The following is a 22,554-nucleotide window of genomic DNA, read 5'->3' on the forward strand; positions in this document are numbered from 1 at the left end:
CCACAAAGAAAATTGGTCTCCTTAAGAGGTTGGATTTTCCTACATTTCTTTAATTAAGGCATTAAGATCAATTACCAAAAGATGTTTTTTATTCCTCTTTTTAATCAACTTTAGCATGGGTGTGTAAACTTTCTCAAGCCACTGTAGAGAGTTTCCTGTAATTCCAAATATTACTGAGTACTGCAAACCTGAAAGTTAACAGCACTAAGCGGTAATCCATGCACAGGCACACTTCTGTTGCAGCTTCCTCTGTATGTTCTACAACCTTTCTCGGCTTGGGTGTTTGGAGAATTCTGGAGGTCAGCGTTTGATTGCAGCCCCCATACCTGCGGTCACAGATAATAAAACAACCTTTACACTGTTACAATATAATACAAAGTGGGTTTTTGCATTGGCTTGGACAGAAGAAAAAAAAGTCAGGCCATTCTGAGATTGCAAAGAAAGTAAGAAATGTCAAAAAAAAGCAGTCCCTTTCACTCAAAAGAAAAATATGTACTATAATATCTAGAGAGTGGGCGTTACCAAAACATTCAACACATGTAGAAGTAAAAGAAATGTAGGCTATCTGTCCATGTTTATGTGTTTACTCTTCATTTGATATTTATGTACACTGGCCACATACTGGAACTAGAAACATACTTTCCAGAAATGATGCACTCAGATCAAAGTAATCAGTAGGGTTTGGCATCGAGATTCGATTTCAAAAATTACGATTCCAGTAGAATCGTTTCTTTATTGGAATCGTTTGGAGGATTTTGGTTTCAAATCCAATCATCGCTTCTTTTTAATATGTGCAAGTTTTGGTTTATGTAAGCAGTCAGGCGCTTGTTGTGTTGCAACCATGGAGCGCAGGTAGTGGCTAGAAGTGTGGCTTTATTTCACATTGAAAAAAACCTGTAAAACTGCAACCCACCATTGAAAAAAAATAAAAATGTGTGAAATAAGCGTGTGAGCCATTTCAACTCCACCCCTCAAAGAATCGAGAATCGATAAGAACAGGAATTGAAATGAAGAATCGGAATTGGGATCAGAATCGTTACAATCCAAACAATGCCCAACCCTAGTAATCACGTAATAAGTCACCATGAAACCGTGAATATAAATATACATACACATTTACAAAAGCTGGGCTTTTCAAAAGTGCTGCAGATGGTGTAGAAAACCGGCGGAGACCCCAGAGGATCACTCTGTAATCCAGGACTTCACTCTGCAAAGGTATGTGTACACAGTTGCTGGAGGTATTTGGTCCGTTTCTTTGTCCCAAGACCAGAACCCATTAAAACTTACCTCTAAGTAGAGGGGACCATGTCCTTTATTATGGGTTCTCTGTTTAAGTAGGTGGCCCAGTAGACAAGGTTAAAGCTGCCAAAGAGAACCGGAAACATGATCCTCGACATCCTGTCAATTTTGCTAACGCTGTTAAATGTCTTCTTGCTGTCGGGGGCTTTGCCGTCTGCTTTGGGCTTGCTGGGGTCCAAAGCGCCACCTTTGGCGATAGTTGGAAGTGTGCTGGAGTCCTTGGTGATGTTAGGCGCGTAGTTGGCTACAGCTACAGCGTAGGCATTGTTCTTCTTGGCGACAGATGCCCTCTCTTTTTTCTGTTGAAAGACCACAAGGATTAGACCCCGAAAACCCTGAAACCCTTCACCATCTAGCCATGAATTAAACTACACGCAAATGAAGGAGTGAAATGGCAACAGATAGCTCAGTACAAGGGCCAAATATATCAACAGTTTGATGCACTGTAACATTCACTGTTTTGTGTATTATTTCAGTCTTCTTTTACTTCCAAGGATGTTTAAAACTTGCAGCGTTGGTGGGCTGAGGCTCATCCACCTACAGTGAGCAGGAGGAGGTTACACAGGATGTAGTAATTGTAAGACCATGTCACATGACGCCTACTTGTTCATTTAGGTTAAATACTGTATAATACTTCTCTTTGCGTGGATATGGCCACAGATGCAGTAGGTCATCATGAAGAATGGCCACCAGGCCTTTTATGGAGGGACGTGATTCAGACAAATAGAATAGAGGTGTTTGATCAACTCTCATTATTGCCATGGATGGCCCAGGGGCCCAAAATTGTGTGAGGGGCACTTATCGCCTTCACTTGCAAAGGGTCATTCGAAGAGACACATACCCAAGATGGTAAGCCTCCCCTCTCTAAGCGTAGCCCCTATGGCGCAATTTTAATGCTAGGAAGCAATCACCCGCCCTTAACATCCCATTGACCGCCATTCATTTTGACAGTGAATAACTGAACAGCTGAGTCAATACCAAAAGGTGACGTGAAAACCTGCGGACTACTGATTGGTCGGAGAAAATTGTCGATATTCACTGAGTCATAATTGCTAGCGAAAGACGTGGGGTATCATGAACAAACCTGCCGTGTTTAGATAGTTTAGCTAGTTTTTTTTTCGCTACCTCCCACTTCAGTTAGAACTAAATTTGTCTTCTGGCTGTGGCAGCAGTCACACGCCGAGAATCAAAAGCTACACACCTTTCACGTTGTGTGGGCCGCTGTGACTACCAGCCGCGATCACCTCACGCATGAGGCAGTGCTAATCTGCAATAGAGAAAGGAGGACGGGGAACCGCGGCTGAGACGAGTCGAGCAGGTAGCATGTGATGGAAAAACGCCAAAAGAGACACTAAATGACTACAAGACCACAAAGAGACACAAAAGAACTACAAAGAGACACAAAAAGCTACAAAAAAACTTAGAATTACTATAAAAAGACACAAGAGAACTACAAAGAGACACAAAAAACTACAAAAAACTCAAAATGACCACAAAGAGACACAAGAGAACTACAACGAGACACAATATAACTACAAACAGACATAAAAAAAACTACGAAAAGGGGCAAAACAACCACAGACAAAAAATAACTATTAATAGACTAAAACACCTACAAAGAGACACAAGGCAACCATAGTCCAGTATTATGGCAATAACCTTGCAACTTTGAATGAATGATTAATAATTTTTCCACCAAATTTGAATGACTTATTCTTAGATAGATTTTTTTTTTTCAACTGTTAATAAATCCGTGTACATCTGCTAGAAGTGATCGTTTCTCCATGGATAAATGTTTATAGCTTATTTTTGTCTGCTTGGTTTCTATATTTTGCCTACAGTATGTCTGTCCTGTCTTTTTGAAGCCATATGAAGTCAAGCCCTTTATATTCTCCTTTATAATGAGTTTATCATTTGGGTTTCCCACTGAGCTAGTCCATATCCACGAAGTTCCACTTCCGGGATTGCTCCGATGCCGCAGGAAATTACGCCCTAATCATTTTGTGTCCTTTGTGTTGGCGTTCTAAACTATGGACTATGGTTGCCTGGTTCTCAGATCTCTGCAGGGTAAATCCAGACAGCTAGCTAGACTATCTGTCCATTCTGAGTTTTCTATTGACAACTAAAACTACTTTTGAACGTACACATGCTCCACCAAAACAAGTTCCTTCCCGGGGCTGTTTTGCAGCGGCGCCGGGCGGAGCACAGCCCAAGATGATTGTGATTGGTTTAAAGAAATGCCATTAAACCCGACACGTTTTTCTCCCATCCTGGAATGCTTTGTGGACTAGCCAGACCCTCCTCCGCAGCGCTGTGGGAGATGGTCTGGCGACACGAGACAACCAATGAGCTAATTAGCTCTCTGGTTGTAGCACTTTGGCTCCCCTTGTGGAGTTAACGCAGCCATTTCCGCTGTTTCCCTCCGCCTCCAACAAATGTTTTTGAAGTACCAATCTGCAAAACTGCAGTTGCAATGCTAAAGAATTGTCTTTGAAAATGGAGCCTGTCAAAAAGACAAGCGTTGTCCCACCATTACCTTGTCAGTCACAACGCTCTTCCCATCCCAAGCCCAGCCGCGCTTTGTGAAGTAATTGACGGTGGCGAACTCAATCAGAGCGGAGAAGACGAAGGCGTAGCAGACGGCGATGAACCAGTCCATGGCGGTGGCGTAGGCAACCTTGGGAAGGGAGTTCCTCGCGCTTATACTCAGTGTTGTCATAGTGAGAACAGTGGTTACACCTGGAAATACACACAAAAATCTTATTTATTTTGCTGTTCTTATAAAGTTTATTAGGAAATTGATTTTTATATAAACACATATGTACATTAGGCATGGGCCGGTATACGATTTTGACGGTTTAATAACCTTCAGCAAAAATATCACGGTTTCACGGTATTTCGATTACAGCTTTAAAATGTAATTTTTTTTGTATACATTTCTGGATATTTGAACACAGTGTATTTTATTTTGAAACACAATGCAAACAGAAAGGGAGATGGAATACCAAGCTGCACTTTCTGTCCTTGACCTCTCATAAAAACACTACTCATACTCACACTCGTACTACATTTTAGTGGTATTGAAACTGTGACTTTTACACTACCGCGGTGTACCTTAAAACCGGCCCATTACTAATATACATAACACTGTAACTACTGTTTTACCCTTTTCAGAATACGTTTATTTAGTCATAACACTTTGAGAAAAAAAAATCTGTAGAAAAACGCATGTCCAGGTAGAAAATAACCAGTGTCTTGTCCATTGAGTTTATGGACATTTCTGTTAACCCAAAAACGGGAAATTCTCTCAATTAAAAAATAGAGATGGGCGAAATGGCGAAAATTTAATATCATGATATTTTTGACCAAATACCTTGATGTCGATACCGCAACGATATTGTAGTGTTGACTAAAATATTAACACACTGAGATTTTTGAGAAATAATGATCAGTAATGTGGATATAAAGACTAAGTGGGTAAAGGCAAATAATAGAACAGTTACAACAGTCTGGTAAGATCAGAAAATGACGTCACTTTGCTGTAATGCAGCCTTTAAAACCAGAAAAAGACAACACTTATGCCATATTACGATATTACTGTATCCTTTCTGTAAATCGAATAAATAAATAAATAATAGTAATCAAAATACGGAAAAACACTTGTAAAAAATCATTGCAGTGGCCAGGTTGGTTCAGTGGTAGAGCAGGCGCACATTTACTTCAAGGTTTATGCCTCAACGCGGAAGTCCAGAATCCAACCTGTGACGATTTCCTGCATGTTTTCTCCCATTTCTCATCTACACTACAGAAAATTCCTTCATAATAACACAGTATATTAGCTTTTATTTTCCTTACTTTTGTAAGTGTACTGTCCATTGTCTTTTTACAGTAAGGTCACTCTTAGCCTACTCTACCCTAAACATCCCTGACCTTCAGTAATGCTTGAACTTCTCAGCAGGTTTGCCATCTTTGGCCTAAGGGCATATTTTATTCTTGCCTTCTGTAACTGTTTTGGTTTCTTGGCTAACTGGTCTTAGGTCATTGTTATTAGTTCCACTTGGCTTAGTCCAACAGTAGCTTGTCTAACTGGATTGAAAAAGAAAAACAGTGGAGCCTCTAAGTAGGGCTGGGCATCTGGTACCAAGTCCTCCGGTTTGATGCCGTTTCCTTAACGATACTTTTTTCAAGATCGTGTGATTTAAAATCCATTTCAACATCAACACAAATACATTAAACACAAAACGTTTTTTCCACCTTAGTTGTGAATCAAAACAGTTGTCAAAATTAAAGAAAATTCTGGTAACACTGCTCACTTAGAGTAACATTAATAACATTGGTTGTACTTTGGGATAGGGGGACTCCAGTCAGATACTCAGGATTGGTATCAATCCCAATTTGGCCAAACTTGCCATGAACATATAATAAATAATAACTAAATGACATTGTGTACAGGCTAATACTGAACTACCTAAAATGCAAAAGAATGCAAACAACAAAGACTTTTAGTGCAAACTGCATAATGACACAAGTCTTTAACAATACTACCCTGTTGTCAACATTTTATTATATGAGTATTTCGGTCCGTAACATAAAAGTATCAATGTAAAAGACATCTAAGAAATGTCCCCTCTTTCCTATGTTTCAATCAAGAGGGATATTATGGGATATATGGGATAACATAATACTATTTATCCCAGTATCCTTTGCACTATGCTCCACATTTAAATAATTGTATTGAACTCTTCATTGCACTCATGCCTCTATATTGTTTCTGTTTATAGTATGTATATATTGTGTATATATTAGTGTGTATATTTTGTTTTGGTTGTTGTGTATGTGTAAGCACAATGTGAGTAACGATGCTCCAAAGAAAAATTCCTCCTATGTGTCCTCATACCGGGCAAATAAAGCTGATTCTGATTTGGATTCTGATGTTAATTGGACGATTAGTTATTGACAAGTGCACAATTAAAAAAGTCTTCGCTGATTAGACCCCATCATAACATCATCAAATTACCATTGTGACGCGACCATATTTTAAAGGAGTAATGTGGGATACTTGTGGCGTCTTGACACCGGTGGTGGTGATGGTGATGAATGAAGAGGATGCTCGGAGAGTGTGGCTAAATCTGGTTGGTTTAACTAAAAGAGTAAAGGCCCCTAATCAGCTGAAAAGAGGAAGCAGGCGAAGAAAGAGAGTGAAGAGGAATGGGAATGAGTGAGACATAAGATAGTCGTCCTGGCTGAATTTACGCTAAACTTCATATCCTAGGGCACATTTAATCTCAAAAATCAGTTTTTACAGTTTTTGGAGCTTCATCTCATAGTCCTTCATCTCAAATTGCTTCCTTGAGTCATATAATTGCCTCCCTTGCTCGCAAAGAAATCATGGGAGGAGAGAGCCAACAAAATAATGTGTTTTAGGGGATGAGACATCCCTTTCTCTGAAGCATCACATGAATTTGTCAGCTGTTTGGGCGGCGTTAACAACTCTTTCAGCTGCACAGCTTCCTGATCTCATGCATCCTCGGTTATAGCTCCTTGATGCTCGCTCCTCCGCCCTTGGTCACCGAGAAGGGACAGAACAAGTTCCGGTTCAGCCAAGGAGCGAGGAGTCGAAGCGCTATCAAATAAGGGCCATGAGATGCATCCCGTGTGCAATGGGCTTTGAGATATGTTTTCTCTATTTGGTGGGTGTGTCTCTCATACAGTGGCTGTGTCACACGTGATACCCAATCAGTAGGGTTGTGTATGTAAACTCATGGTAATAAAAAGGCAGAGCACAGTTTGGCACGTTTTGTCGGGGCTGAACGTGGCCTTGTTTTCTCCAGCTCCCACCATCTGTCAGCAACTTTCAGTGATTCACTGTATTCAATCCCCCCCCATGCTGACAAAGATGATTTTGACATGACTAGAGTGAAAACCCTACACCATCACGTGTTTGAGTAATCTGACTTACATTGATGTTAGGTTCATTAAGATACGGGTTAATTGTTCATTTGAAATGCATCTTTGGAAAAAAGCACCAAAGGCAGACACTTACCAAACACAGTCCTAGCCGGCACTGATTCTCTATTCAACCAGAAAGACACTTGGGAAAGAATGACTGTCATGATGCACGGAAGGTACGTCTGGATGACAAAGTAGCCAATCTTCCTCTTCAGATGGAAATGAGCTGTCATCACTGTGTATTCACCTGTAGAAACAATAATCAAGGTCACTTTAAAGCACCATCACTGCAGCTACTTCTATTTCTGTTTCAAATTTCATCTTTGAGCTATTTTAATTACTCAGTGCACTCATACAGCAATCTCAGCTCAGTTCATTTGAATTTATTTTGCATGCTTGCAATCGACACCTATGCATGACAGCTGATCTGGAGGATGACGTATATGGAGGCAGCTTTTGTCAACAACTGAGTTCCCATTAATAAAGGAGGAGAAATTTAGAAAATTGGCAACCAAGAATACAGGTTTGCCTGGCTTTATGGCATGTCGAGCACATAAAAAATCTAAATTAAAATCGACCAATCAGAATTTTGGTTGAGCCAGAATGTATCGACCAATAAATCGACTAGTTGAGTGGGAGATTGCAGCCCTAGTGCAATCCTACACCTCCTTTATGTGCTTCAGAGCTGTGTAATATTAGTCAGTAAAACATTGTATTTGTACGTGAAGCTTGTATAGAATGCAGCTTTAAGATACCAACACAGTCTTAAAAGTAGATTAGACCGCAAACTTCAGCTCATAGCAGTAGCTTACATATATGATAAAATAATCCATCGGTACATAGAAAAGTAGGCAGTATGATTTCCTAGCCACAGAGCAAAGCCTAATAGCTGACAAGGCCGTGAAACAGTGTCAATGCTGCACTAGCAGACGGGCCTTCCAAATGGAACATATCTCAAAGAGAAGCCAAGATTAGACATGAGAAGAAAAAGATGTTACCCATGGCAACAGAACAGAGAAACATAGCTCATTTGCTGCGATTCTGAAAGGAAGGCCCTGATACACACTGCCACTTGGCAAGAGGAAACTCCTTTTCAGCAGCAAGAAAGGGGGAGGGGTTGTCAATTCCAAGGACTAATCCCACAAGATATTTGATTCCCCTTTTTGTAGCTCTGTAGTTGTATTGCATGTGTTACTACCAGTTATGTGAGGACTAGTACTCTCTTTCAGCATGCACACACACAGGAGTTTAGTGGAATTGAGTGCACTCTCAGTACACTATAGAGCTCTATATCTTCTGTAAAAAAAAAAGGAATGTGGCTGAATTTTCTCCAGCAGAGTTGTGATTGCTTCCCTGAGAAAAGCCAGTAATTACAGCAAGAAGAGTGTTATCACGCCATGTATGCTACAGACAGGAAACAAGGCTCCTGCTGACACTCACTCAGGTCACACTGCACGGTGTTACCTGTCCGACACAAGCAACAACAAGCTGTGTAAATTGAAGTTTCATGGGGATTTAGGCCGAGATATCCTGACTTTAGTCCCTAGTCTGGGTCAAGCTAAACTGGATCCTACACTTCCCATAATGCAACTCCTTAGCGTCCTGCATTAGACCTTCCCCCACTGGTAAAAAAAAACATCATCAGGGATATTTTCTCAGAATTTATAACACATTGGTGAAATTCCCCTTTTACACACCAACAGTTAAAAACACTGATTCCATTCTGTTCAGTCATGGGTTTTATGTATAATTACAGTGTGCAGATACACACCTTTTTTAAACTGCAAACAAAACATGTGAGATTCATGAAAACTGGAACAGTAAGTGCTAAGCAGTTGATTGTTCTGCTTTCTTATTGACTGTCCCCTTACTTCCCTGTCATATTCCATCTGAATTGAACTGAAAAGCAAGCCGGCAGCCAATCCATATAGAAAGCATTTTTAGAAGAGATCTTTGACGTCTGTCATTTGCACATCTCACTGACCTCAGATTGGCATGAGGCAGAGGTATGAGGAGTGCTTCTGACAGATAAATAATACCTGAAGTGCAAAAGTGCAATAAAATTCCAATAAGAGATCAGCAAGCAACACGTGTTATAATAAAAATGATTGTCTGAATAGTGAAGAAAAAACAAAGAAAGAAAGTGGAGGAAGAGAGAAGGGAGGCTGCAGTCTGTCACTGTGTCACAGAGCGGATGTCAGGGGAGGGGGGCGGGTCAGGGATGGTTGACAGTTGAGCGGAGCTGCACGGCCCTGAGAACAAAGGTTGCCCTTCTCCTCTGAGTTCTGCATCACGGGCAGCAAAGGCGGCATCCAGAGGGAAGCCACTCAAATGCAGGTGACAGATCATGGGAGGGGTCCTGCCGGATTCTGCCCGATGGACTTACAGTCTGCTGCTCACAGAAGGTGAAAAGGGGTCGAACAGCAAGTCTGATAATCCTGGAGCAGACTTTGACGACACTTTGCACTCGGTATCTGGTCTTGCTGAACACGAGAGGCTGAACCAGGATGTGAAAGAGAAGTCATTGTGCTTTCCATGAAGTAACAAGGTTCTGGGGATGTCTTTGCTGGCACCAAAGGAGTTGAGCCCTAACCCTAACAGATACTGCCTCTTCTGCCACTTCCTAAGAATCTCCTGTGAGTTGGTGTTTCATTTCAACAGGTTTCATTACAGCCGTTTCCCCTCACTTGCTACAGTGGGAGGGGAAATAAAAGTTAACAGCGGAGACGGGCAGACACGTTTACTAATGATTAGGGATGGGGGGGGAAAATCAATGCAGCACCAATACTGTACACTACTGTATCAAAAATTAAATATTCATTCATCAGAATAATTTAAAATGACAAATAAATGATTCTGATAAATGAATATTTAAAAATAAAAACGGAGGGTCAACCATGTTATGAGCTTTGGGGTTGCATAGTTTGTCCACCAGAGGACGCTCTACAACGTCCCTGTTAGTGATGGAGTTGCATAGTCTGTCCACCAGAGGACGCTATACAACGTCCCTGTTAGTGATGGTGTTACATAGTCTGTCCACCAGAGGACGCTCTACAACGTCCCTGTTAGTGATGGCGTTGCATAGTTTGTCCACCAGAGGACGCTCTACAACGTCCCTGTTAGTGATTGCGTTGCATAGTTTGTCCACCAGAGGACGCTCTACAACGTCCCTGTTGCCAACACTGACATTTTCTTTTGTTAATGTGTTTTTTTTCAAAGGACTTTAAGTTTTATATCTTAAGTTTGTATTTTTATACATTTTATTTATCAGAACTTTTATATATTTTGATGTTCCTCTGTTCTGTTGTGACAATTATTATCATATTATTTTAGTGAGAACTCATAAATAACTACAAAAAACTAATGTTTGTTTTGTAACGCGTTTCTGGCTTTGTTTTTTAAATATATATCAGCAACTCAGATTTTTTTAAATAACCAAATATTCGTATCGGTTTCAACCTTAAAAATCCTTTATTAGACCGTCCCTAATACACAAGCAACCGATATGGATCTGTTATTATATACAGTATGTATTGGTCAGTTTATCCCATTTTGTGGCAATAAAATTGAAGTGACATGAACAAACAGAGAAATGTATCTTTTAAGAAAAAACAGATTTTGACAAAGGTTCCTTATGGGGACATCGTACAAAATTGGGAAATATTAGAAGTTGTAAAAAAGGTAATAAATTGCAATATATAGCAGAATATTGCAATGTGTATAAAAATAAATATCGTGATATTGTATCGGGATGCATCTGGTGATTCCCACCCTTACTGAAGATGGGTGTTGATTGTAAGACAGAAGGCTTAACATTTTATTAAAGAAAGCATTTAAGTACTGATTTGGACATTGATAACCATGGCAACGGTCAAGGCTTAAAAGCATTCTGATCATCCCTACTGAAGTTGCTCCATATCTGCTGGATGTGTAAATATGCAACGGTTTGCTAACAAGTTCACCTGTCATATTAGCAACATCAAAAATGCTAATATGACCATGTTGTGTTCCCAGCTTGTTTCTGCTAACTTGACGCACCCTGTGGGTTGTTACACAGAACCATTTGAGAAGCCGTCATTGAAATGGTTTGATTAGAAACGGTAAGGCCCTTTCAAAGAATACCTGGCAGGTCATTGGATGAACAATCTGCCACTTCTGAACAGTTCCAGCTGCTACACACACACCTTGTCTCTTTTTTTGGCTGGATGTCCATTAACTTACCCATTTTTTGTGTTGGCTTTCTAACCTCTGGTGGATTTCTGAGGACTATGGATAACTGGCCCTCAGATCTCTGCAGGGTAAATCCAGACAGCTAGCTAGACTATCTGTCCAATCTGAGGAAAATGGTTTCCTGGTCCTCAGATCTCAGGGTAAATGCAGACAGCTAGCTAGACTATCTGTCCGATCTGAGGACAATGGTTACCTGGTCCTTAGATCTCAGGGTAAATCCAGACAGGTAGCTATCTGTTCAATCAGAGTTTTCTGTTGACGACTAAAACTACTTTTGAACGTACACATGTTCCACCAAAACAAGTTCCTTCCTGAAGCTCTTTTTTTTGCAGCGCTAATTGTGATTGGTTTAAAGAAATGACAATTAACAAGAGCACGTTTTTCTCCCAACCGGGAATGCTGTGTGGACTAGCCAGACCCTCTGGCACATAAACGACGGCCATACTTGCCAGTAGCTCCTCACCAACCAACACATTACCTGAAGCCTGACAAAATGGATTTCCGTGGGATTTATGAACCTGCAATTCTCGCGTGATCTCGTGATATGGCGAGAATCTAGCTGCCGTGCAAGGTAATGTTTCTGCTGCCTCCAGGTTTTAATAAACAGATATACTATGTCTTACGTTTACTCAGTATATAAACACTACATTAATGCTAAGGGATGATAAGAAAAACCTTTATTTGTCCCACAGTGGAGAAATTGCAGTTTGCAACAGCCCTAGATGAGCGCAAAGATAGATAAGTGTACAAGATATAGCAAACTGTTTTATGCAATAAATTACACATGAATTAGTAGTTACAATGACATTCCTGCTAGAATGCCAAGTGTTATACACTGTCAAGTAAATGTATAATTCATGCAGTTACACAAACAATGTTTTATACAGCAAACAAAACAAGTGAGAATCATATAAAACTGAAACAGTAAGTGCTTTCAAGTAACGTGTCGAACATGACTGCGTGACACATAAATGTATGGCGGGATAGTGGGACTTTTGTAACAGTGTATGATATGTTCACAGGCTTGTGCAAAATGTCCGTCCCCCCTGAAGCCTGGGAGCACATCCATTCGTGCCAAATGACCCAGTTTCCAAGTACGCTACACCAAACACTGACACACTAGTACTGAATGATTAATTTAAATTCAGCCAATCACATAATGTGGAGTGACTAGTTAAACAGGAGAAACAGTCACTGGCAGGCATTCTGCCTTCTACCGAGACATCATACACCACTTAACCTAGATAGGGGCATTTAGTGCATGAAAGGATATTCCTACACAATGGAACTAAGGCAGGCATTCCCTCGATAGTGGGACGCAGTCATCGGGGGAAATGCTCCATACTGGTAATTGACACCTATTGGGAGTAATGGGGAGCACTTTGCACGGGGACTCAGTTTTGAAGTCTGTTTTTCTGTGGTCGGCGGATCTGCATGCAATGGTTAATTTTGGAAAACCTCTTTAAGTACTTGATTATCAGGATTAGTGCTACAGGGATATAACACACACCGACTGCAATCAACGAAAGCGGGTATAGACTTGACACTTTTTTCGATGCTTTCACCCACACCACCCTGAAATGCCGAACAACTGACACACAAACGTAAAAGTTCCAAGAATGAAAACTGGGGCAGCTTGTGAGACGAGGACTCACTGTGCAAACTCAGGCGAACGCGATGCAAAGCGATGCTCTGCAAACCAGCCACTTCTCCCTTCACTTCCCGGCTAAAGTCTGGAGGCGATAACCCCGAGGTCAATGTCCTCCACCAGCAACAAACTTCTCAAACTCTTTCACGATCATCAAATGTAACTCAATCTTTGCATTTTCTTAAATCTTGATACCCATTATTCACATGTGCACCACAGAAGCGACTTTCTCAAATATTACTATGACTTATTTGTATTCAAAGTATTCAAAGTAGAAAAAACACTATCAACCTAAATACACCCAACCCAATATGCAATTACATTTAAAAGGTTCGCAGTAATGTTAGGCATACTCCATTTAGACCAAATTTACCCAAAAAAACAAAAAAACACTAATACCTATAGCACACCTACACATTTCTCAGCATTATGATCACTGCTATTACTGTCCAGTATTTCAAAAGCTCCTTACATCCTTCTAAGAAGTGTTTCTAAAATTAGATCAGTGCTGTCGCCCAATGACAGGGAATTGTACATCCTTTCAAATCTTCTCATCACCGTCGCCCACCCGTTAATAACATTTTCTTTTTATTTATTGTTTTACAATTGGTGGAATTGTTGCAGGCTGTATAAAATGAGGCAGCAGGGATTTTTTTTGTAACCATTAATGTTATTATTTTTTGTAGTTCTTAGCCTGGCAACCAACCATTTTGGAAGATATTTTTAAGGCAATAAAGTCCTTGCTTCTTGTTATTCTGTCTAGCTCCACAGACTGGTGGGACCCTGGGTCTTTCTGCCATGAGGAGTCTGCAAGGTTAGAGCGACAGACTGGTATAATTGTTTGCATCAGTGGCTCCCTAACCTTTTGTATCACAACCACCTAACAATGAAGCAATGTTTACAATGTCTATAAGTCGTGAGCAGTTTTACCCTAAGAGTAAATGCAGCTAATATGGATGTGGCGGCTGAATTTTTAGCAATAGAGCACGCAGTTTTTTTATTGACATAGATAGATGTCTTTTACTTTTTCAGATTGCACATAATGTGTTATGTATTGTGACAGGGGCTATGTGTTTTCTTTAATTAGGACCTACTTGAGCATATAAAAAAATTCTAACTAAAAACCTGTGAATCACAAACTGGCAGTTACAGTTCTATGTACTGAATTGTTTACCTAAAGTAACTTGAGCATAAAGTTGACTGTATGTACAGTATTGAAATATGTTGCAATATATTGAATTGTGACCAATGTATCGCGCTACGTATCGTATCACCAGATTCTTGCCAATACACAGCCCTAGTGGTAACCCATGCCAACCTCAGCTCTACAGCCATCTGCAGTAGCTGACAGCAAGCTCGACTTCTTCACATCTGTAGAAGTCCTTTGGCTGTTAGAAAATGCCAACCACAGGCAAACTCACGTTATTGACATTACAGAGCTGCCTAGCCTCTCTTCTCATTTCTCATATAGGCTTTGAAATTGTCCTTTTAAAACTGCCATGGTTTGTGTGTTCCAGCTGTTTGTCACGCCTCTTTTAGTGCATACATCATGGATGTCAAAAAGACTTACACAAAAGATACACCTGTGCATCCAGTTATAGGTCCTCCGGCAACCTTACGCTCTCCTACAGATATATTTTAGGAATTGAGACATCCTTCAAGATGGCGCACTGAGATCGATTTCCAGATCACAGGCACAGAGGATGGAGGAGAGAGGAGACGAGGAGGCACGGAAAACAGAAATGAGAAGAGCCTTGGTTGTTCTCACCACTGCATTGTGGGATATTTATGTCGACGTAGTGTTATGGGTTTGCATACTGTAATATTTCTCTGAAAAATAGTATGCAATTCACATACTATTAGCTTCTTACTAATGATTTGGTTACTACTACATCCTAGTAAAATACTGTTAGTGCTAAAAAAAAACGTTACTATTGAATTTTGGACGCAACCTTGTTTATCTTTTCACTTCAGGAGCCCAAATATTTCTCCTTTTTTTTTTAAAGCTTGCTTGGGTACTTTTTAAGTTTATGCTCTTGTTACAACATGGCAACATTCTTTGTTATAAATTGTGGGTCTGTTGATTTTGGCTCATCTGTCAGGTGTGTAATGAGGTCCCCCGGGGTTCAGTCAGCAGTCTTCAGTTATTCTTCTGCTTTGCACTCCGCGGTAATGAGTTACATAGCAAATTACTACATCTAACAGGACATAGTCAGGCGTCACCCTCTGCTGTGTCAACTCACTGTTAACCAACCACAACCACAGCAATCACATCTCACTGCACTGATCTGGCGGCCAGTTAAAAGACCCCCACATTCACGCTTTATGCGGACGTGTGTTTGCTGCTGTTACTGCTGCTCCACTCCAATCCAGCAGCTTCCACCTGCTTCGCTTCTGCACTGTTTGTGCGCACCCTGGAGGGCGTTTATTTCTAAGTTAATAACCATCGAGGGTTATTTGCAATGGTGCCTGCATGTTAGTTATCACTGTGTTATGTATTTCATTTTGCTACAATGTCTTGCCACAACAGGGAGCTGTACTCAGAGGAATCTATGTTGCAGACTCAAATTGGATTTCCATTTTTTTTTTGCTGTGACATGATAGTTCCCGACAGAATCACCCTTATAACGTGAAAAATGAATAGAACAACGGAAGGTAGATGGCAAATTCTCTTCTCCTAAGCAGTAAAGACATCCCATATTAGACATCAGTCTTATTTCAAATGTTGTAGAGTCAACTCACATATCTGTGATTCAGACTTGTTTTCCAACCCCGTAACACAACGGCCTAAGTACCATTTCCTTTTCTAAAAAAAACCCACATCACTCTGCAGTCTGGCCTTATTCTCTGTCTAGTGGCTACCAGTGAATGCTTCTATTTATTACAAACTCTTATTTTCCACTTGCAGTGTAAACACAGACTTCATCTGTGATTTCCTTATTGCCGTCATATAATCCTCTCATGTAAAGGACAAATACATGCCAGCCTTGTCTCATCTTTTTCTCCTCGCTGTCTACGCCCTGGACAGCAATGCATTGGTGTTTCTCACACACACACACACACACACACACACACACACACACACACACACACTTGTGTATGCTTGGGTTCCGGCTGTGTTTCTTGGCATGTATGTTAGTGTGTTTGCAGGAAATGTGTTGTTCTTGCTCTTTCTTTTATACTAAAGCCTATTTTTTTGTCCTTGTTTTATAAATACATTTACCCTGACAGCTGAATGTCTTCGATAGAGCATATTTTTATTTCTGTACAGGCCCCTGACAGCGCCAGCAAAGACAACATGCTTATAACTGCTACATTTCTTAGTGCATTTAAAACTAGCTTAAACATTTACACACTTATTAATGTCACAAGGAGACTTGAAAGAGGAAGACTTGACTAGCCACTGTTGCTATGCCTGTCACTTGCACATATGCAGTTTACAATAACAACATGGGTAAAATGATGTTATGATTACCTCAACCTTAGAAGTAATCCTTGGTTAGGTTACTACTGTAAGCAATCAAATCAAGCTAGTTAGCCAAGCATGCAAATGTTTCTCTGCTCACATTTGAGCAGAGAAACATTTGTTTCCACACAATTGCCAAGCCAATTTAAGGCCAACTTTTCAAATGTTGCAAAAAACCATGAGCAAATTAGTCTAGGCACGGTCTGACCACAGGTTGGGAGTGAAAAGACTATACATAATCTTGTCAAATTTGGGGCTACGCATGGCTGTAATCCACTATTAAGCAGAGTACCAGGGGTAAAGGTTGCTAACCCGAAAACAAAACAAGCAAAACTTTCCCACAACACAACTTTCATGAACACACTTGATAAAACCTGAACTACAACAACGAGGAGGAGCGGGGGCTGGCCCTGTGAGGACGCCGACGGAGCCGTGAATGAGGAGTAGCAGACCCAAATCTCCTATACTACTTCCTACCCCATCACCACAGAGGGCTGTAAAATTCAAACCTGGACAGGTCTGCTGTGTCAACTGTAGTTCGCTGCTTGGGGGACAGCTTAGGCAAATGGTCAGTTCAAAACCTTTTTTGAAAAGCCTTCACAACATTTCTACTAGCTTTAACTGTTTATCCCCTGCATTGCTCTTAAAACTCTAGACTTAGCCAGAGTTAATGATCCTGTCCACTAATGAAACCAGCAGTGGAAAAGAACCTCTCTTACAGTAGTGTCTCTGACAGCCACAACGGACTTAACTTATGTCTAATTCATCATCAGCATCTGTTATCTACTTTTTATTTATTATTGTCCATTTAAAATCCATCCAAGGAAACTGGATAGAAAAGGCTTGTTGCAGGACAGCTCACCTGTCATGCTGTTTTTTATGTGTTTGGGTTTTTCTTTTTCTTTTTCTTTTTTTTGGGGGAGGGGGAGGGTCCTCTAGGCCATGCTAAATGCATATTAACATAATACAGCCATTATAATTAAACAACATGTGCAATATACAGTATCACATGCAATATTTTACCTCTCCTGTCCTAAGTGTCTTAAATTATCCTTGTTTTTAGCTATTTATCCATTGTTTTGTAATCATCTCTGATGCACCTTCACTGGTGGCAATCACAATTTCATTGTATATGTCTCATACATTGAAATTGTATGAAGTTGTGCAGTGACAACAAAGCGTTTATCTTATCTTATACAAAACAAAGTAGGGAGTTCAAGATGTATGCCTGCCAAATCCCTGTTTTGGCAAATCTTTGTCATGCAGAGGAAGCCAGAACAAATGTTTCTCTGCATTTTTCAAGCCAAGCCAAGTGAGTAGAAAAAAGACAAAACGCTACAGCCGCCTCCTGCAACATGTAGGAGGTGGACAAGTTTAACATACACCCAAACAAGCATAACATCCTCCCAGTTTGATTTTCACACTCAAACAGTTTGGAACCGAGTTAATAAAGATATTTAGGATGCTAATTCCACAAAACTAAGCAGCTCGGAGCTACAGATGTCATAGTTTTCAGGTTAGTGTTGTATTTGCACTGTTTTTTTCACTAAAGGTTGTATTAGAAACATCTATTAAATATCCACATTTAGCTGCGTGCCAGCTGACAACTATCTAGTGTTGCTTTATAATTTCTCAAGTGCTCATATGATACAGGTTCATAATTGTATTTATAGGTAGTACCAGAATAGGTTTCTGCGATTTAATTTTTGTATGCATTGCTGCAGCTCCTCCTTTCACCCTATGTGTTGAGCTCTCTGTTTTAGCTACAGTGTGAGACATCTCACCCATGTTCAATCTTTGTTGGGAGTCGCACATGCGCAGTAGCTAGGTAAGGACTACTAGCCAGTCAGAAGCAGAGTATGAGGGCCCTGACAGTACCTAGGTAAGGACTACTAGCCAGTCAGAAGCAGAGTATGAGGGCCCTGACAGTACCTAGGTAAGGACTACTAGCCAGTCAGAAGCAGAGTATGAGGGCGTGCCCTGACAGTACCTAGGTAAGGACTACTAGCCAGTCAGAAGCAGAGTATGAGGGCCCTGACAGTACCTAGGTAAGGACTACTAGCCAGTCAGAAGCAGAGTATGAGGGCCCTGACAGTACCTAGGTAAGGACTATTAGCCAGTCAGAAGAAGAGTAGGCAACATCATAACACCCTTTACTTCCGTGACAAACGTGTGTTACAAAGTGACACACATTTGTCACGGAAGTAAAGACTGGACTACAATAGAGCTGTTTGGAGCTTGGTGAACAGGGGTAACTTTGGGCTTTTTCACTTTGTAAAGCTACTGTATAACACGCACAACAGATATACAACACAACAAAGAAAAGGAAAAAAAGCATAATGAGCACTTTAAGTATTTGAAAATACCAAATCCAGGGTTTTCTTTGCTAATTCTGAGACATTTTCTAAGCAATGTTTACTGTGGAGGACATAGGTTAGTGGGAGGTGGGGGAGTCATGAGGTGGATTTAATTCCCAATAGACTTTTACCTAGACCTCCACAAAGCTTACCGGTACTCGATTTGATAGTTTCCTGTCCCACCGTTTGGCCAAGCAGGTCATACTGGTTCAGGCGGGAGCTTTCTCCTTCCACCACCACGGAGTCAGAGGCATTTCGAGTCCAAGCATAAGTCACTTCTGAGATTGTGTAGGCATCTAAAAAGAGAGAAGAGGATAAACCCATTGGGGATAAATCTGGGGCAGCCGCAGCTATTGATGATTTTTCGAGAAATTATGTCAGTGACCCAAATGAAAAGCCCCCACTACATTGTGTTTTAAGCTGGGTTTCTGAAAAAAAAAAAAAGAAGAATACTGTAGGGAGAAAACAATCTCTCAGTGGCTGAAGATGGAATTCATAAAACGCCAACAAGCAATTGATGCACAGTGACATTTGCCCTTTGCAATCAGTCACAGCATGCGCTGAATATAAAATTTGAACGCTAGCCTGATAACCCATGAATGTCTGTCAAAACTGAATTTTTCCACAATATACAATTATTGAAATGTCCTGCCAATCATGTCATCCCACAGATTGCTGCAAGGAAGGTTGTGAGCTTCATGTGAACTACTGTAGGTTGCCACATACTCTACATGCATTAAAAGTAAATAAAAATGTAATAAATGTGAGAAGTCAAGGCGTTCCAGACATGACCCATCTTGTCCGGATACTGATCATTCAAAATCCCTTGTTTTTAAACCAATGTCTTAAAAGCAGCATAGAGCAAAACATTTTTAATCTAAATGTAGAGAAACAATGGCAATAAAATAGTGATTAAAACAGATCCAAATTAACTAAATAAAATATTTAGATGAGTTTAGTGTCCTTTGCCCATATTCGTTGGTGACTTTAGCACTTAGTCTTTTATCTGTCAGTTATTAAATATATAGATATACTGTATATATACGGTATATGAAATTTAAAAGGCTACTGCCAGAAAAGTGAGCCATGCATTCCAGCTTCACCGGGTTCTTACGGAGAAAAAGAAAAAACAGAAAACAGCATTTTGCTTAAGGGTCCCTGAAGCGCTACCATCATCAGAGTTACTCACAGCTGCCAAATTTTAGTGGACAGGAATGAAAGTCCATGGGAAAATCCTCCAGATGCATTGGGCACTCTGCATGCACAGTTAACCTGCATCCAATTCACAGACAATTAAGGAGACTTATGAAAAGTAAACAGCACAGATTAGGCACCTTCTCAAAAAAGAAAGAAAAAGAAAACCCCATAAGCCTCATGCACTATTCAAGACGCTTCCCATCTGTAATGCTTTGATAGATGAAAAATTAATCTTAACTGTAATCAACAGTGCAAAGTAAACAGGCTGCTGCAGAGACCATAAGGCATCAAAAGACTAACGTACTGTATGTCAAGGTGTGATGGTAGGTTAGCTCTTTGATAAAAATCTGCATTGTATGCAACTGTACTGTCATACAACAATATTCAACCACTGGAAATAACTTGCAATAGGTTATCATTCAAATAGTATTTCCTGAAAGCGCATGGTGACAACAAAGATGCTGAGTCGGATAAAATAGGATGCGTGAAGAATATATGTGAACAATAGAGCCCGACCGATAGAGGATTTATAAGGCCGCTACCAATACAAATAGTTGGTTATTTAAAAATCCGATATTCCGATTTACCGGCCAATATACATTTTTTTGTAAATAATACAGAATAATGAGGAACATCAAATATAAAGTTCTGATAAATTAAATGTATAAAACTACAAACTGAAGATATGAAACTTAAATTCCTGTGTACAAAAACACAATCACGAATAAACTGTTTATGAGCCATTATTAATGCCTATACCGATCAGGAATCGGGAAATGCCTAATATTGTCCGATAATATCGGCCCACTGGTATATCGGTCGGGCTCTACGGAACAATAACGTTGTTTTGTTCTGGACGTACTTCCAAAAAGGCTAACACATGCTTTATCAAGGTAGGAGTTGAGAGGATCGATACCACTTTCATATCTGTTCACTACATATGAAGCTACAGCCAGCAGCCTTAGCTCACGGTCGCTAACATTGTTGAATGAGAGCAGCTAATTGGTAGCGAGAGCAACAAGTTAGCGGACGGGCGAGTGTTTACATGCTGTAGGCTCCGCTCCGTGCCGTGCCGTGCCGTGCCGTGCCATGCCGGTGGGTAGGCAAAGGCTGTGAAACAGAGATCAATGGACAGATGAGAAACGAGCATGAATGTAAATGACAGCGGAGCGTAGCGAACACTCTCAGACTGGACAAAATGAAATGAGAGCACATCAATTTGGTTTCTGGGCCCTTTGGCGGAACCCTTCTACCTATATGTAGTGCAGTTATGACATAACAATCGTAGAGAAGTTCTGAGGACTCCTTTCTGTAAGCCGGCTGTGTGCATTTCTCCATGGATTGAGCATATTGATACATTCCCAGTATTTATTGCACCTAGGCCTGCTTTATCATTTAAAAAAGCATGGAAATCTCACCTTTAACAATAAAAGCAAGCCCGGCTGCTGGCAGTATTTTCATTTTTAGCCTACAGACGCTAACTCAGCAAGAAACTAAATAAGTGTGTTAGCTACATTGTCGAACTACTCCTTTAAATCCATCTAATTTAACACAAATGAAGTGCAACTTTGTGACTTTATCTTCAGACATGCGCCTGGGACTTGAATTACCTCATGGTGTACAGCAGTGTCCCATCATCTTTGATCCTCAACAGTTTATTTGGCATGGTCATGTTATGAGCCACGGACTTTTTCCCATTGTGGAAGAAAGTGTCCGGAGTCCAGATTTTACTTGCCATCAGGTTGTTGAGGGGCAAAATATTCATTGGTCCATTAAATTTTAACCTCTCGTCCTTCCAGCTTTGCCGGAAGAAAACGTCTATGGTGTACTCCTGTGGGCAGAGGGGATGAAAAAAGTTAATAATCAAACTGTATTACTATGCTTCAACACGAGTCCCATTTCTGCTAAAAAAAATGTCAAATAGAACACAGGGCACTTTACGCTGCCTTTTTCTTTTTTCTTTTAAATCGGCGCCTACAAGCAGCAGCTCTTCACGACTGAATGCACCTGCCACATAAAAACCTGGGCTTTAAATGTCTCTCTCTATTTGTCGAAGCTCCATCAAGGTGAACCTCACCGTGGTGCTCCCAGCTCTCTGAGTCGGTGCTTTCCTAAGGGAACTCTGAGGCCAAGACAACCCCTTGACCTACAATCCTCTGTTGTCAAAAAACCACACACACAAGAAAGGATTTAGGGCGGAAAGCACTGCACTGTGAAATGTGTGTGTGTGGGAGAGCGAGTGTGTGTGTATGTTTGTGTGATTAACACACAGCAGGGGAGACGGAGCTACATTCCTTAGTGTTTTTTTCCTGTCACAGTTGAAAGGCTTCTGACATTAAGATCTCTGGGACACTAAAACCCAAACTTAACGACTTTCCTTTTAGAGTATAGTGTTGCAGTTCTAACAG

General features: G+C 40.6%; 1 protein-coding gene across 2 annotated transcripts in view; it reads right to left on the bottom strand.

Annotated features, from left to right (window-relative positions):
• Positions 1-702: 702 nt before the first annotated feature.
• LOC117952069 (gamma-aminobutyric acid receptor subunit alpha-2) overlaps positions 703-22,554 on the bottom strand; it is a 34,686-nt gene continuing 12,834 nt past the window's right edge. For both annotated transcript variants that reach the window (XM_034884157.1, XM_034884158.1), the window contains 6 exons: positions 21,757-21,977; positions 20,139-20,221; positions 19,102-19,245; positions 7,343-7,495; positions 3,836-4,038; positions 703-1,598 (listed from right to left, as the gene is read on the bottom strand). In XM_034884157.1, the coding sequence (XP_034740048.1) occupies positions 1,290-1,598; positions 3,836-4,038; positions 7,343-7,495; positions 19,102-19,245; positions 20,139-20,221; positions 21,757-21,977 (1,113 nt within the window). In that variant the 3' untranslated portion in view covers positions 703-1,289. The remainder of the gene's footprint in view (positions 1,599-3,835; positions 4,039-7,342; positions 7,496-19,101; positions 19,246-20,138; positions 20,222-21,756; positions 21,978-22,554) is intronic.

Source organism: Etheostoma cragini, chromosome 10 (genome assembly GCF_013103735.1).
Source record: "Etheostoma cragini isolate CJK2018 chromosome 10, CSU_Ecrag_1.0, whole genome shotgun sequence".
Taxonomy (NCBI): Eukaryota; Metazoa; Chordata; class Actinopteri; order Perciformes; family Percidae; genus Etheostoma; species Etheostoma cragini.